At 40.7% G+C, this 16,929-nt stretch overlaps 1 protein-coding gene across 1 annotated transcript in view; it reads left to right on the forward strand.

The window, feature by feature from the left end:
* Positions 1-16,929, forward strand: part of AGK (acylglycerol kinase) — a 31,612-nt gene that overhangs the window by 1,170 nt on the left and 13,513 nt on the right. The window contains exons 2-8 of the mRNA XM_035568561.2: positions 5,319-5,358; positions 8,861-8,940; positions 10,144-10,219; positions 11,601-11,693; positions 12,670-12,702; positions 14,656-14,750; positions 16,833-16,902. Of these exons, the coding sequence (XP_035424454.1) occupies positions 5,319-5,358; positions 8,861-8,940; positions 10,144-10,219; positions 11,601-11,693; positions 12,670-12,702; positions 14,656-14,750; positions 16,833-16,902 (487 nt within the window). The remainder of the gene's footprint in view (positions 1-5,318; positions 5,359-8,860; positions 8,941-10,143; positions 10,220-11,600; positions 11,694-12,669; positions 12,703-14,655; positions 14,751-16,832; positions 16,903-16,929) is intronic.

Below are 16,929 nucleotides of genomic sequence, written 5' to 3' on the forward strand. Positions count from 1 at the left end.
TTCAACGCTCAGTTTTTTTACACCGAATATAGGCACAGTGCTTTAACCCAGATGATGTAGTGGGGGAAAAATCATCCTGTTCTTCAATCTTCCCTTTTTATCTGTAAGGGAAAACACACACCATTTCCTTACTGCACATAGGAAATGCAAGGTAGGAAATCCTGTGATGGCAAACAGCTCTGTGTGACTTTGATGCAGACTGCAGCACAGCTGTAAAAGAGTGCTTTTGGAGATTTAAGTAGTTTGGGAAAAAGTGACAACCATTTAGCCATTTCTTGTACTCTGTGGAGGTTTGTTTTAGCCAGAGAATAGAAAGAGGAGTGACAGACAAGCCTGGTGGCAAGAGTGTAAAAGTTTGAGGTTATCTCAGCAGCTCTTACCTGCTGCCATGTGCCCAGCAAAGGCCTTATCTTGTGGCTGCTGGACAGCAGGGATAGGCCAGAGTCCCTCTCTGCACCTTCTGTTTTGCCTCCAAATGCGGTAATGGATTTTGTGGTTTTTTTTTTTGATACATTCAGTAATCCCCAGTGTCGTTGCTTATGTACCAGTCGCGCTGGGGAGCGTGTGAGGTGCCGTCACCCTGTGCAGAACCTGCTTCAGGCGGCGCTTGGAGAGGTCAGTGAGGGAGCCGCACGTGGGCTGCGCTGGCCGTGAGGCTTGCTGCTGTCGACATCCGAGGCCAAATTACTATGCATCAGGCATACTTTGCTAGACTTATATTTGCCCTTTTAGAACAGATTAAAGGTTTAGCGAAGTCTTATGCTTCAGTTTCTGGCATCACCAGGTTTTCTGACGAAGGGGCGTGCTTTAGCACAGCATCAGTTCAGATTAGCCTCTGACTTCCTGGAATTAGCTGTCTGAGGTCTTGCTCATTTATTTGCAGCTGAAGAAAGTTTTTTCCCCTCCTTCATCCTTCTTCTTGGCTTTTCCGTTCTCATGGAATTTCTAAGTTATTTCTCTGGCAAGGAGAAGATAATTTGCTTTTCTGACTTCTCAAGGTTCATTCTTCTTTTGGATGCAGAGGCTATGATGTCTGCCTTAAGTGGAGCCATTGCAAGTAACAATCTGTCCTGTAAATAAATGGCTACTCTTCCATAGTCAGTCTCTGCATGCCTGTAGGGACAGAAGAGCTCTGGGGTACTGGCTTAAGACTTCATAGGATGCTACACGGGCAGACAGGGACAAGGAGAATGTTGCCTTCTCCAGACTTGTCCTGTGTGTGTCTCCCCTGTGGGGAAATGGAGCTGATTGTCTCCTTCCAGCAGGCTGCACCAGGGGTCTGATGTGGATGCCCTTGTGCTATGTAGACTGTACAGGAGAGAGGGGCACTGGAGTGAAAGGATTCCTCACCGAGTGAGGCTGAAGGTTGTCGGTGACAGTAACTGTAAGGGCCAAGGAGCTTCATAGCCCAGTCTTACTTTCTTCATGCAGCATTTAGTTTCGGATCAGTGTGTTAGCCTTTCATCTCTGGAGGTGTTTGTGCAAACGCTGACTGGTTTAAAAGTCAGGGCTTTTTAAATGAACCGGAAGAGTACAGAAGAAGCTTTGTGCTGGTTTCCCCTTCACCATTTGTGATTCAGCCACTCTAGATACGTAATGCAATGGACAGCACCTCTTCAAAGGAGACATCAGTCAGGAGGTGGCAAAGGCTTTTCAGATGTAGAGTGATAGACATAACGTCTGGTTGAACTACTTCTAATTAAAACCCTCTTGCTATTCTTATAAAACCTTGGTGAGCCTTAAAATTCCTTTGGTTCTCATAAAGGAATATGCTTGTAAAATCTGTTGTGTTGCATTCGAGATAGCAAATACCCTTGTAATATTGAAGAAGAAAGACAAGAACTCAGTGTTGTCACATGTGAGGTTGTTTCCCTTTAATTTCTCTGGATTACGTGAACATATGTGTTAACTTCATTTTAACCAACAGCATATCATACTACAGGTACACCAGATCCAGCCTTAGAGGGTGTGCAGATTGTCAGATATGTGCTGATATGCAGTGCTGTACTTCTGTTTAACGTAGATGAGATTAATTGCAGAGAAGTAAGCAACTTGCTTTTTTTTTTTTTTTTTGATCTCTTCTTACTTAATAGGATGAAAAGAGGGCACATAACAATTCTGGCTGTGTTTCTGTGTGGTAGCTGCTGGTGCTCATTGAATTCATTAGTGTAAGGAGTCACAGTATAAAATTAAAATCCTTTTGAATTGTATTCTGTATTTTGTCTTTTCTTGAGATGGTTCCTTACTGATGAATAAAACAGCAAGAAAAGGTACCATTTGATTATTTTAAAACTTCCACCAGATTTGGAATCCCCTCTCACTTCTCAGTTCCTGCCCTGGATCTGCTCTGCTAAGGAGGGCTGTTGCTGCTCTCTGTGTGTCCAGGTGGTGCAGTGAGTCACCAGCTACGGCAGGCCAGCAGGAGTTTAATCTCAGCTTAACTGGTAGTCCAGTTTGGCCAGAGCATTGCAGTGGTACTGCTGGGTAAGTGATCATCCTGGTCAGGACGGGGACTTCTGCATTGTACTGAGGCAGTGGACCCCTCACATACTCAGCCGAGCTCTGTATGCATTGAAGTATTGACTTTCTCCATAGAAAATGCTGGCAAAGCATCTGGGCCTTTGACTGCTTGCCAGCAATCCGAGTCTTATTCTTATCTGTAAGTTGAGCGTTAGCCTCTGAGTGTTTGCCAACTGATAACTCACTTGGTCACCTTTCTGCATATCTCTTCCTCAGCGGCCCACTTTATTTCATCAAAACTTCATCAAAAAACGTGGGGCATAAATTCTAATCCTTGGGTAAAGCTGATTCAAACGTAGGTTTGTCTTTCATGTCCTTCCAAAGCCAAGCTGAAAGTAAAGGCTGATACCAAGCAGAGGATGCTGTGCTCTTGTTGTGTTGGAAGCAGCCAAAATGCTCTCTGTGAAGATAAACTCTGGAAGGAGTTCTGTGGTAGCTCTGGAGACTGGTCCTGTGCGCACAGCTTTGGTCAAACAGAGTGCTTTTAGGCTTCTTGTTGGCTGAACATACTTCAGAGTCTTAGATTTAATGCTGGTAACCCTGCCTGAAAGGGGATCTCGCATCCAAGCTGCTTTAGGCGCTCATGGTACAGTCGCTTCCAGGGGAGCTGGTTGTCCCAAGCCACTTGCTGTGGCTGCAGGCCTCTCACAGCTTCTTGATCACTATTTTGGGGGTCTTTGCAGGTTGGGACAGACAACGCAGTATCTTTCGAGTGCTTTTGAAAGTTATGCTGGACTCGATTTTAAAGGTTATTAACGCTGCGGGCATTATAAGGTTGCAGGCACCAGGAAACAGACTGGCTGGTGATGTGACCCAGCTTGATTTCTGAGCAAAGTAGCAGCGATGTGCAGCAATCAGACGACACAGACTTGACTAGAATTTGTTCATGAGGTCAGGACTGCAGTTCGCAAATGGATCAGCTGTGCAGCCATCATTTGGTAGTAGGGTTTTCTTGGTACCCCATAATATTTCAGCTTTATATATTGACATTGCAATTGCTTTGTATTTCCTCTAGCCACACATAATCACGGGTGGGGGAAAAGTCCGTGTGTGAGGGCTTGTAATCAGCAGGGCAGCGTGGACGCAGCCCCCTGTGCTGTCCCGATTGAATGGGAATTAGCTGCAGCACTCGGGTTTAGCTCCGTACACAAACCTGTGCAGAGAGAGTTATTTTAACTGGTGCTCTTTCTCTAGATTAGCGCAATCAAGCACAGGCCTGCTGCTCCTCTAAGTAATATTTCAGGTAGTTACTACAAATGGCTTACTGCTTTGGTCTTAAGGAGATAACGTGGCAGTTAAAAGCATTGTTAGGCCTCCAAGGAAATTGTTTTAGACATTCCAGTTACTTGTTATCTTGATGGGGTATTATTTACATGTTTTCTTTTTCCATGCGTGAGTTCTCCCTTAGCCTTTTTACTTTGACTAAGAATAAATCTGTCTTTTTTTGCTTCACAGTTGTGTTCTCAGAACTCAGTATCTCATCTAAAGTCACCCGACTTCTCCTTTTAGGGCACTGCAGCATCTTTTGGTGATGTCAGAAGCAGTGATTTATATGGCTCCAGTGACAGATGAATAGTCTAGGCTTGTGGAATGGGACAGATCCCGCTTCATTGGGTTCATTGTTCTGGCCAAGGCTTTGCCTTCTCTTCTGCCATTTCAGCTGCAGAATTTGGCCCAGTGAGCCACAGTATGGGGCAGGAGTGTGCTGCTTTCCCAGTCGATTGTTTTTCATGGCTGGCCTTGAGTCCCTTTAATGGGTCTAATATGTTAATTTTGGTATGTGTTACGCTGACTATAACTGGTATTGATTTTTTGCATTGGGGATTTTTGAGGCAAGACTGTACTGTCTTGCCAGATACTGCCAAGGGAAAACTGATGGAGTTTTTTGGTTTTAGCAAGGAGCGGGAAGCGTCTGGCGTCTATAGGACAGGTGAGACCAGGTGCTGCAGGACAGGACTCTTTTTTGTCCGGGAGTCCCAAAAGGGCATTTTTGGGTCTGGAGAAGAACTGAGTTGTGTTCTGCACTCAGTAGCTCAGTCTCTGGTGTGGCTGCCCGCTGCCGTGCTAATGCTGTCCGTCACCAATGACAAGCACAAGGATTAGCCTGGTATCTCTTTCTGACATGACCGTCAGTGGCATGTCTAATACCAATACTTTCTTTTTTCTTTTAAATTTCACTGAGGTGAGGTGAGTGATTTTCACCTCTTTGAGTTGTAGCTTTAGTCCATGCGCAGACCTGGCTGGGTGGTATGTGCTGCATTAACATGTCCAGCTTACAATCCGATGGATGGGGGAGTTCACAGTTGTAAGGCACACAGATTTAAGTCCGTGTAAGTTACACTTAAGTCTACTCTAATGCTCTTCTGTACTGTCAGAGTGGGAAGTACCTTCAGTGTAAAAAACAGGTAATATTAGCATTAAAAAAAACCCACTTAGATCTGGAGTACAGTTGTACAGTTATGTAGCAATTTAAAATTAAATCACAGCTGTACAGTGTCTCGTGGCTTTTGTAATCTCAGCACACTTGGCATCCTTCTCTTTGTTTCCTGCTTTGATTTACTATCGAAAACACTATGTGTTTGCGTGTGCATGTTAAAAAAAATAAAAATTATGCATGTGTGTTTACAAGGGCATTTTATCCTTAAACATGTGTTAAATAGGCCTTAAAGAACCTGTATTTTTTATTTTAGAGCTGTCAAAGCATGTGTAAAAAGGGTACAGACCTATATCGTGAAAATGAGCAAATTGTTTTAAACTTACTCAACCTAATGTCCACTCTGTTCTGTCTTACCTAACAGCGATAACCTGCTACGAAGAGCTGCGTGCCAAGAAGCCGAGGTAATGCCATCTAAAGTGATAAGATTAGATTAAAATCCCCTCTTATCTTGGCCGTGCAGGGCTCCTGGGATTCTCCCAGCAGGCCCTCTCTCCGTGACGAGCCTTACAGTGCTGCCATCTGTGTCCTGCTGCTCAGGCACCGAAGGGCAGCCGGCCTCCAGCCCGAAGCTGGGGTGCTATCGCTGGGGTACACGTCAGTCACTGCTCCAGCTACCCAGGCCTCTCTTTCTGCTGACTGCATTCCTCTGGGCCTGAAATTTTCTGGTAGAAAGAAGACGAGACAGGAGACTGCAATCTGAGATCCACCACGAGGCGTGTTGTCGGGGCAGAGGCAGGGCAAACCGCTTCGCGTTAGCGCTCCGCTGGGCAGACTTCACCCTTCTCTGTTCATCCCCGAGCGCCTTCATCAAGGACGCTGTGCCGATAGCTCTGGTTGCCTCGGTGGTGTCGTGCAGGATTTTAAGAGTCTTTCTACCTCCTTCAAACAAAGTTAATTTTAAACCCACTTCTCCGTGCCAGATGTTAGAGATTTTGCAGGGCGTGATACTGCTCCCATTGCTACGTACTGGGGCCTGAGAAGAATGCTGAACATTATTTTTCTCATTGAAGATCTTTGCTTGAGGTTACCCTGCTTTATAGCAGTGGTGCACCTGCGTAATCCCAGTTTTTATCTGCCAGATGTTGAAGGAAAGATGTTCACGGCAACTTGATCTGGACTGTGGAATTTTTTGCCAAAATAGATGTAAGGGAGCTCAAGTCTCGTGGAAGAATGAGGAAAAAAATATAATAATTTTACAGTTAAAAATATAATAACTAAAAAAAAAAAAGAAAATACTGCTTTCAAAAATGATACCTTCAGAGTTGAATACGTATAGTATTTGACTATACCAACTCAAAGAACCTGTTCTTCATTTTTATGCTTTCTGTATTCATTTTCACTGCACAGATATCAAAGCAATAGCTTTTTTTTTTTTTTTCTTTTTTCCAGAAATAGCAGTTAATACCTCAGTATTTGAAGCTTATTCTTATAAATGAAATAGAGCTTCCTACAATTGCAAGGGGGGTGAAGCTTTGGAAGATATCCTGCAGAAGACTCCTGCATTAGAAAGGAATGAACCAGAAAGTTCAGTAGTCAGTTCATGCTGTAATTTCTGTTCTCACTGATGTGTCAGTGCCAAATACAGCTTGAAAACGCACAGCAATACAGTAGCAAGGCATTAAATGTCTGGTTTAGTCTTTGGAATAGCAACAATCTGTAATTGTGTGAAAAATGCTACTTGTGTTTACAGTGCTGTATAAGTGCTGAGAAAAATCGAGGCAGGCTCACTCAAGAAAAAGCTTGGTCTGAGTGAAGTGGGAGGGGCTCCCTATTATTTTTATGTAAGTTGTTTTGAGTTCTTAAGCCTAAAACAATACCAAATTGCTGATAACCTGCCTTGCTGCCAAAGCATCCCCTATAGCAGTACTTCCTGCAAAAACTCCACCGTGCATGTCCGAATTAAAATATCAGCTCGCAATGACAACCTTGGGGTGGCAAATGATTACAGAAGGGTTCCCCAATGAAGAACCCATTTACCAAACTGAAAACCTTTTACACCTCCCTCTCCCAAACAAACCAGTGTCAGCCACCTATGGGCTTTGCAGACGTGGCCTCTCCGATAGATGTTAGTGCACTCTGGGTCTGTATTAGACAGGTCGTGCTAAGGTGACAAATTCAGTCTGTGAAGCGGGAATGGTTTTCCGTAATGGAATATTGTTTCTCTGTTTGTTTTCATAAAACACCGTAAAGCCTTTGTGTAATGGGTTTTTCATAATTGCAAAATAGTAAGTTTCATACTAGGAATCCAGAAACGCAATACCTGGAGTTTTGCTTTAACAAGGAATTGAAAAAGGCATTGCCTTTCCTAAATAATAGCTTCATATATATTTAATAACAATTTTTAATGGCTTTAAGTTGGCTTTACTTACGTTGGGCTCTGGGAGAAAAACAACAACAAAAAAAACCCCACAAAACTTAGAAAATGTTGCATTATTATTATTTTATTTCCTGTCTTAAAAATCTGAATTTGCTTTAGAAGTGCCCCCATATGTAACATAAATGTCTAAGTATATTATATAAAGAAATGATCATGTCAGTACTCCTAAATTTTTTATAAGCCTTTTTAGGTTGTTTAGAGCAAGCAAATACATCACGTCGTGCTCCCCCAAGTAAATAATTAATTGTTTTTAACAGCAGTAACGTGCCAGAGGTCTCCTATCTTTCCCAATCCTGCCCCCCCCCTCTCCCCTAAATGCAATAAAACACATAGTTCATTTTGCCAGCTAATTTTTTGGTAAAACTGAGGAGCTGTTGATTTATTTCCCTTTCTTTGACCATTCCTTTACTCTCAGCAACTTCTCTTATCCTTCTTCTTTCTTGAAGAAGAAATTTGAATGTTTTAAGTGACATAGCCAGCTGCACGCTTCTAATTGAGGCTTCCTGAGCAAAGTTGGCAAGGGGAAGTAATTTCAACTTTAAACAGCTAATGATCACTAAAATCTACAGTGTTTTGTGCACAGTGTCTGCCTTCTTCAATATAAAAATTCCTGCCAGGGGATTAACCTTTAAAGTAAAGGGAAGAGAAAGTAGGGACAGATGACTGTGTCATGTTCAGCACAGTAGCCTTTTGTTCCTGCTTTATTTCCAGGGCTTCTGGTTGGTACTGCTGAATGTTGTCAGCCTTGTATCCCAAACCAGTTTGATTTGTGTGGTAGTGAGGATGCCTTTAGGTGAGCTAAAAGAGGTCTGCAGAGTGGGAAGTAGTGTGTGGAAGCCTTGCCTTCTCGTGCCTCTCCTGTGTTGAAAAGCTGTGGCATAGGTCAAATGGCTAAAAGGCATGCAAGAGGCTGCATGAAGTAACTCTCAAAGAACTTAAAATCAAGGCATCTGTTCAGAACTGGATTAAAAGATGAAGAGGAACTGAGTGGTTCTTATAAAGAGACAGGAGGAGGAAAAAGTGTCTGAGGAAACTGGATTTGCACATAGGTGAGGGCAAACTCTCTGGTGATTATCTTCTTTTGTATTTTCAAAAACTTAAGCATAGAAAATACAAAAATAAGCAGAGGAGATATGAGAAATGAAGGACAGGAGTGGAAGAAGCTGCAAGAAGAAGATGGCAAGCAGGTGCATGAGAATTACATGGGAAAATCAAATAACCTTAAAGTCAAGGATAGTTCTCCCTGGATCTCCCATGCCAGACAACTAGAATTTGACCAAAAAAAAAAAAATTGGTTGAACTGTAAAAATGAGATAAAGATTTCTTATGACAATGGTGTGAGCTGTTGCTAAGAGTAGTGATCTTTGAATAGGAGACCTGTACAATGACTGCAGATGGAAGTCATGTGATTGTCATGAGGCTTGAAAGTGAAAGCCTACTGACATTTGGGGAGATGCATTATTTTGAACTGCTTTACTAATGTGCTTAAAAGAGAAACTGAACTGTGCTCTTTTTTTCTTATTAAGGTTTTTGGCAACCAGCTGATTCCTTCCAGTATGCCACTGAAGAAAGCGACAGTGTTCCTCAACCCAGCAGCTTGCAAAGGGTAAAATTTCCCCTCCCCTACACTTCATTCTGTTTTTCTAATCTGCCATTCACTATAAAAGCCGGCCAAATTTTTGAGCTCATTTTTGCCCCCCTCTGATGCCAAGCTGGTGCTGTGTAACTATGCCAAAATATCTATCACCAAAAATATTACAATGAAGAACGGAATTAGATGCTTGAGTTGAAAGAATTATTTTCAAATATATATGCGTATATATAAATTTTCTTTTATCCTGTGTTTGGGTCTTTGTCATTCCTCCACATACCTTTGTATGTGGCACGTTTCCCTCCTCAAAAACTATAGAAATAAGAGATGACCTTGATTGCTTCAAGAGTTGAAGTTAGCCAGCAGTGATCTTACTTCTGTAGGAACCTGTCCTTGAAAGGGATGTGCCTACAAACTGGGAGGCTAAATATGGGCTGAGGGCAAGACTCCTGGAAGAGGTCAGCTGCTGTTTTTGCATATTCATTAGTGGAAAACAGTTATCTTGGATATGATGTATGTCTATTTCTGCTAATCAGCTAAGCTATCAGTTGCATCTCAGTAATGATATCAGAGAAATGATATATCTGACATGGGAGGACTTGAACTTACATGCTTTTATTCAAAACACCCATGACTGAAAAATGCATAGTGTCAATAAATTAAAGTCTCTGACTTCTGGTCTCATATTTCTACTTCTAAGTAACATATAGTTAATGAATAATTATTTTATTAGGCGGTTACAAGCATAAAATGCATGAGTCCTTTAACAAAAGAAGGTCAGATCAAATTTTGCTTCCAGACTTATTTAATGATATGTAAAAGTAAATAAATATATATTTTTAATCTTTCTGAAAATCCAAATGGACTTTCTTTGTTGTATTAAAGCCTGCTGCTCTGTAAGTCATTAATTTTTCTAATAAATCTCTCTCTGGAGATCTTGTTTTGATTTTTAAAATTATTTTTGTAGAAAGCCAGATAACCTCTTCTGCATTTATTAAAACTGTAACAAAAAAGCTGACATCTGAGATATGAGTCTAGAAATATAATACATTTGAAACAAATGAAATCTCATCTTTCCTGACTGGCAGGTCTGGTGACTGATTGTGTAGATTGTATGCTCTGTTTTTAACTATATTTCTAGTTGTTATTCATTTTTTTTTTTCCTTTTTTTTTTTAACTACCAGATTATTGAAATAATTTTCCCTTGTTTTTAACTAGTAAAGCCAGGAACCTTTTTGAGAAGAATGCTGCTCCAATTTTGCACTTATCTGGCTTGGATGTAACTGTGGTTAAGGTAAGAAGTGAGAGGTTCTGTTAATGTAGATATATTGTCAGCTTTGCTTTCTGCTCTTGAAGAACTGAAATTCAATTTTAGGTGTACTTGAAATTCTTAGTTGTCCCATAGGCATCTGGTAGGAAGAAATAATTACTGAGATTTTAAAATAGTACTTAATCTTTTTCGTTTTAATTCACAGTTAATTTACAAACTCTGTACAGACTTTTTAATTTTCAGCTAAAGCAGCACATCTACTTGTCTGACTGTCTAAAGCAGCCCTTCTATAATTCATGTTTGAGAGGAAAATCTCTAAATACTTGCATGCTGGCTAGTGGTGCATGCCCATCGCTGTTGAAATTGTCAGTTTTGCCTGAACTTGCAGAATTCAGAAGCGAGGAACTTTGATGTGCTGTGGAACTCTTCAAATTAATTAAAAATAGCCTTTTATTTTTCCACTAATTTTTTTTTTCAGTGTATCCCCAGATAATTCAACGTCCCCATCACAAAAGCAGAACACTGAGCTGTAATGGCCTGAATTAGCAGAGAAGTTTTCTTTGGAAAGAGAACAAAAAGTAAACATGAAGGGATTCTGATCTTTTCGCAGATTTTTGAGGCTGTGATATGTGGATTGTCTAGTAGTCACTATGTCTTGGCAGTGAAGTACCCTAATAGTTATCTTCCTGTCTTGGAATAATTTTGTAAGCTTTTGTTTAGTGTTAAAATGCTGGTTTTATTAATGCCCTTTTCTGTTCATTGAAAATGTATAGTCCTAGCCTAAGACCAAAAAATGTTTTGCAAGAATTAAAACTGACATGTTGTGACTTCAGATCTGAAAAGTTAGCAAAACAGGGCTAGGCCAGTAACTGGGACTGAAACGTCCCTGCAAAAAGCATTCGTTTTGCAAAAAAAAACAGTTCTGGTGGTTTACAAAGTCAGTGTATTCTTTACTGCTGAAGCAGCTGTCAGCAGCTTCCTAGCCTGCTGTTGGGCAGCGGCCTTGCATGTAGCTGATCCTGTATTTCAGGAGAAATACAACACCTTGGCTGCTAAAGGTGATGGGACTTTTTTCTGCAAGAGTGTAGTTTGCCTGTGGTTTTATTTAAATGTAAAACTATTTGGAAATTTCATTATTGCTGGATAATCTAGATCTACTGAATGAGAGTTACTATGGTATTCTTTTAGGTTTTGTGTATCTGTGTTTACTTTTTATATTGTAGTAGGCAAGGGGTTTGTTTCATAAGGTGAAGAAATTTCAGTGAATGTAATGTAAGAAGTATACAGTACTTTGTGCTTATATGAGGATAATTATTAAACAAATGGATAGATTTTTTTTTTCTACAGAAGAGAAATCCTAGAAGTAATCACCTGAGTTCTCACGTTTGTATTTCTGTTTCTCCAGACTGATTATGAAGGGCAAGCAAAAAAGCTGCTGGAACTGATGGAAAACACAGATTTGATCATTATTGCAGGAGGAGATGGCACAGTACAAGAGGTACTACAGGAGCTTTGTCCTATTTGTTGAGAATCGTAGCCAAGCTGAGGGTGAGAAGATTGAGTCTGTGTAATGCGACAACAACATCACAACAGCTATTACTGAAGATTTGTCTGTTTTAGCATCCATGTTTTCAGTCAGTGTTTTGAGCTTCTCAGAATAAGGAAACTCTGATAGCTGTTTTTTTTGCCTAAAAGTGATGATGGGAGATGGGGTGGGAAACAAGAATGTTTGGCATTTTCTCATTCTAGAATGAGAAAATTATTTGAGGAGAAATGTTTCCAACTTTTTCTTTCTGTGTAATGTAGCTCTAATGGTTTAATTTTCAAAGTTTATTACTAGCCTATCTGTACTGCCCAGGATGAATGTGTGTTTTGTTGAGAGGGAATCAAATAATTTAAAAATTAAGTGGGAGTGATGCCAAAGCATGTTATGCATTTAATAAATGTCTGTTGTCAAGACAATTAATGACAGGAGCAAACCGCCAGCATAACTGGGGAGTACTCTCTTTCAAGGCAGGTTGTTTTTTGTTAAAGCATTTCCAGGAATGCTAACTACTGGCTTCATAAGGCAATGGGTAAATGAAGTACAATGACTTTAAGAGAAAGTGGTTGGAATACATCTGCAGATTTCTCCTGAGCTTAGAATTTATTATTCTTAATCACACACTGACCACTTGCGGTTCTTGCATTTATACAGAAGGGATTTATCTGGGTTTATTCAACGTTAAAGCATTTACACTGGCATCGGTTGTGGTGCCAGCATATACTCATAAGCACTCAGAACCCCACTGTTCCCATCATGTTTGCACACTGAGCGTGCATCCTTTCCCATGCAAGCAACAGTCACATGTTCCAAAAGAGAAGCTGTTTCTTAAATCTTTTCCAAAGAATAAATTTGTATACGAATTTCACAGCTTCCTACTGTAATTGCAAAATAAAATTCTCAAAGATTAAGACTTTCCCATGTTTTTCAGGTCATAACTGGACTTCTCCGCAGAGCTGATGAGGTGAGGAAATCTGTCGTTTTTAGAATTTTGTCCGTTTCTTAGGAAAAGTGTCTTGTGTATCCACTGTGACCCCTTGGTCCCAGCTTTTTTCTGCAGATACTATGGCTTACTAATCCCAAGCCAGTGTGCTGCATGATAAGTCAGCCATGCTAGTGTCCTGTAATTCTTCCCATTGTTCTTCATTCCCTTTCTCACGGAGTGCAATGGCTCCCAAGCCTCATCTTTGGGAAGTTTCCAGCTTCAGAGCAGGGATTGTTGAGAAGCCAAATGCACAACTTTCAAAGATCCATAGACAGCTGTGTATGCTGCTTTGTTTTGCAGAAGCATTGGGCAAAAGTACTTGTTTTTCTTGTATTTATACAGGCTTGAAACTGAATTTGCTTATGGCTGTGCTCCTGTTGCTTTATGATTGTTTTGCCATTTTTTCAAGCTGTGAATATCTACCTGTGTAGATGGCTATGGAAAGCAAATTGTAACCTCTCAAGGTGGAACACTCAGAATGGAAATGAGAGAGATTTTTCTTTTCAAAGAGGGAGGACAGTGTTATCGAAGAAAGGAGGGGATCATTGTTCCCAAAACCTTCCGGCAAGAGCTGGCAAAAACTCAATTAAATGATCCAGACAAGATTACGATGATATACTTGGCAGCTAGAATTGCATCTCTTTAGGCGGTTGCTTTGTCTGAATGTGACAAGAGAAACTCTGCAACTATGCCAATGTTTTTAAGGGGGTGCTAGCTGTATTAGTTCTGAGGCATCATTTTTTTTTATTTTAGTATTATTGTAGATGATCCCTGAGACCTCTATAATCTGAAGATTCTGGAAAAAAATTTTAGAGGCTTTACTGGCTAGTTCTTCATCTCTATTTTTGACTTATTATCTTGATATAGTTGGGAATGATTTGCATAGAAAATTCTGCATCCAGCACTATTTTGGGTAGAGTACTGCATTGTAGTATTGCCATCATGTCTATGGCCAAGGAATTCTCGTCCTTCATATCACTCTGTCCTACGGGTAGGGATTTGCAGTTCAGCCCCCTCACGCTGTGCTCTGCTTCCCTTTTTACTCGGGTATGTCATACCACTGTTGTCTGGATAAGAAGAGTCTGTGCGAGGTATTCCAGAAGCATTGGTCCTAGTAGCTAAGGGAGCAGAGCCTGACCGCATGAGCTGCGAATGGCCTGTCTTCTGCAAGCTGTAAAGCAATTCTGAAGAAGAGGTGTGTTAACACTTGCAGGTGAGACAGAGATAGCGAGGGAGAGCAGGTGGGCATGAAGTGAGATAGACGTTATTTAGCCAGTGGGGATCTGCAGTATCTGGAGCTGCTAGGAGCACCACTCAGGAGGGAGATGGTACATTGTGATATGCAGTGCTTTACGTTGATTTTCTGAAACATTCCATAAAGCACAGCTTATTATGAGGTGCAGTGTAATAACTTGCTCCTTCAGCAAGCCCTTTTACTGAACTGTGCTACAGAAAAATAACATGGTCAATGATCTCCAAAAATTAGACCTTCTGCTGCTTCATCACTTGGATGCCAGAGGAACCAATTAATTTCCTTTCCTTAACTGAGAAAATCTCTTTGCCATGCAAGGGTATTCTGTCAGATGGAGATTTCTGCAATGGTAAATGAGATGCAGAGCTTGCGCTGCCACCATCAGTATTAAGAAAGATGGCAGATTGCTGACAGAACCCATGCATTAGTTAGAACATGTCTGCCAACCTGCATGTAACAATGCTCGTAATGATTACAGAGAGCTCCTTTGTACCCTGTTGGCAGTGGTGGGTTCAGAGATTCGGATGCCATGTTCTGAGTCATTATGTATTATTGCCTCATTTAAGGAGGTGCCTGGCAGCTTAGTGCCAAAGGGGTGATACCAGACACAGCTGCGATCTCCACACAGAAAGCTTCTTTCAGCTGATGCAAATGTTAATTTACTCCCCTTATGTGTCCAGGCTGCTTTCAGTAAGATTCCTATAGGATTCATACCACTTGGAAAGACCTGTACTTTGAGCCACACGCTCTACCCTGAGAGCATGAACCAAGTTCAGTAAGTATTACACCTCTCTGAAACGCGTCTTTTGTTTGTTTTCAAGGAGCAATGCATCTTAGTAGTTTGATACTTTCTTTTTCTTCTATGTTACATAGAAGTTGGCAGTCTCTGGCGAGCCTGATCATTCTCTGGACTTGCTTGTGTTAATGACTTCCAAAAGCTGACTAAAAATTAAAAGAAGGAAAAGTATGTATCATGAAAACATAAAATTGTTTACTGAGGCTAACTGCTCTTTGGTTGTGTGATGCTGAGTTTGGCGTGTTTCAAACAAACAAACAAAAAAACTGATCGATAGAATCACAATAGAATCAAGCCTGTTAGGAATATTCGGAAATCCAATAGCAAGGATATGAAAACAAAACAAAACAAAAATCCTCTTTCCATCCCTTCTTCAGTTAAAGAATTCTGGAAAACAGTCCCCTTGTAACCTGCTATGTATCTGCATAGTAAGGCATATGAGTGCTTCTTTATGGGAAAGGTTGGATCCCATTACTGACTTCTTCAGAGTTTCTTGCCCTTCGCTGTGATGGCAACTGTCCAACAACCTGAATCTTACCTGTCAGCACCGTTGATATGACCCAGCCTGGCAGTATCTGTTGCCTGTGTTTCAGTTTGTTGCAAGATTGTTGTGTCCACTTTTAAAATACAAAGTCTGGTCAACTAATCTTTCTTTTCCCCACACATTCCTTTTCAATTTACATTCTCCTCCCATACTAACGAATATATTTCTCGTTGCTACTGAAATCTGTTCACTCTGGTTCTCCCAGTAACTCATTAGCATTCTTCTTTGCGGAACCCTTGCTGGTATCCATCATACATAAAATCCACGAGCCAACTGGCATAACATCCTTCATTAAAACCACCAGAGTGCTTTGAAGCTCAGCAAGATGGACAAGGCTGTAATCAGCAGCGAAGATTAAAATAATAATTTATATTTGGGTTCTAAAGAAGCTGTTTGAAATGAGTGATCTTCTTGTCCCCAGGTAACGAACTGTGGAAGTTAGACTGCAGCATATTGGTGAAGTTGAAAGGAATTTGGTCAATAGGCTGCTTAACAACCTACACCAGTAACAGAACCTGACGTAAGAAGTGCAGAAGTGATATTTTAAAAAGAAATACTTAGGTTTTGGTTCCTTCATCACTATTAGATCTTTCCTTTGGAGTGTAGGAATTGCAAAGATCTTACAGAAAGGTATGAGTTAGGAGAAAAGAAGGCCCAAGGGAGTACCAGCTTCCTTCTCTATCCGAAGTGTGATTAAGCCAAGGGCAATTTCTGTTGTGGATTCACATAGGTATTGGGTTGGATCTGAAAACTGCATTTGGCTGTGGATTTTTTTTTGTTTGCTTGTTTTCCTATCTAGCTGAAACATGGGAATTATGCACAATATGGAACTTAAATTTTACCCAACTTTGATTTTTTTTTTTCTTCTTAAAAGAAGAAAGGTTTTACTGAAATACATTCTTCAGGGTCTGAAGTCACCTTTTATGACGTGAGATAAGAATTGTCTTAACTAATGTCCACAACATAATGGAGACCAAAACAACGTGACCACTGCTGATAGGTAGACTTATGTTGATTAAAAACTTCAAGTTAACATAGAGAGGTAATACCGTCCCAGAGACAGTGAATTGAGACCAGTCTCATACCTGTCTGCTTACCTCTGAGATTATTACACTTGCCACCAATACAATAAAACCGTGTTTCCATCCTTAGATTTATCCAAAACAGCAGATAACTGTTCCTGCGTGATCTGGCACTTCTCTGGAAAGCTTAGTCTGGGAAATTCCTTTTGCTTGTCAGAATTTTTCCTGCTTGTTAAAATGCAGGCTTTGTCATGTGTTGCAGCCACCTAGTTTGCTTTCTGATTTCAGGGAGGTGCAGCACTTTGTCAGAGTTCTTTTCTTGGGGCTGTATTGTGGTTACTACAAGAAAAAGCCCCACTAGGATTGGTAGTGGGGCCTGCAGGATTAAAAAAAAAAAAAAGTATAATTTTAAAGTGTATCCTTTTTCATTGTAAAGTGTGTTCTTTTCTTCCTACCCGTTTGTTTTCCTTTTCTTCCTTCTCTTTTGTTTTGCAGACATATTACTAATGCTACATTGGCCATTTTGAAGGGAGAGACAGTTCCACTTGATGTCTTGCAGATCAAGGTAAAAGCACCTGTTTGTTTGGCACCC

This window comes from Cygnus atratus, chromosome 1 (assembly GCF_013377495.2).
Source record: "Cygnus atratus isolate AKBS03 ecotype Queensland, Australia chromosome 1, CAtr_DNAZoo_HiC_assembly, whole genome shotgun sequence".
NCBI classification, from domain to species: Eukaryota; Metazoa; Chordata; class Aves; order Anseriformes; family Anatidae; genus Cygnus; species Cygnus atratus.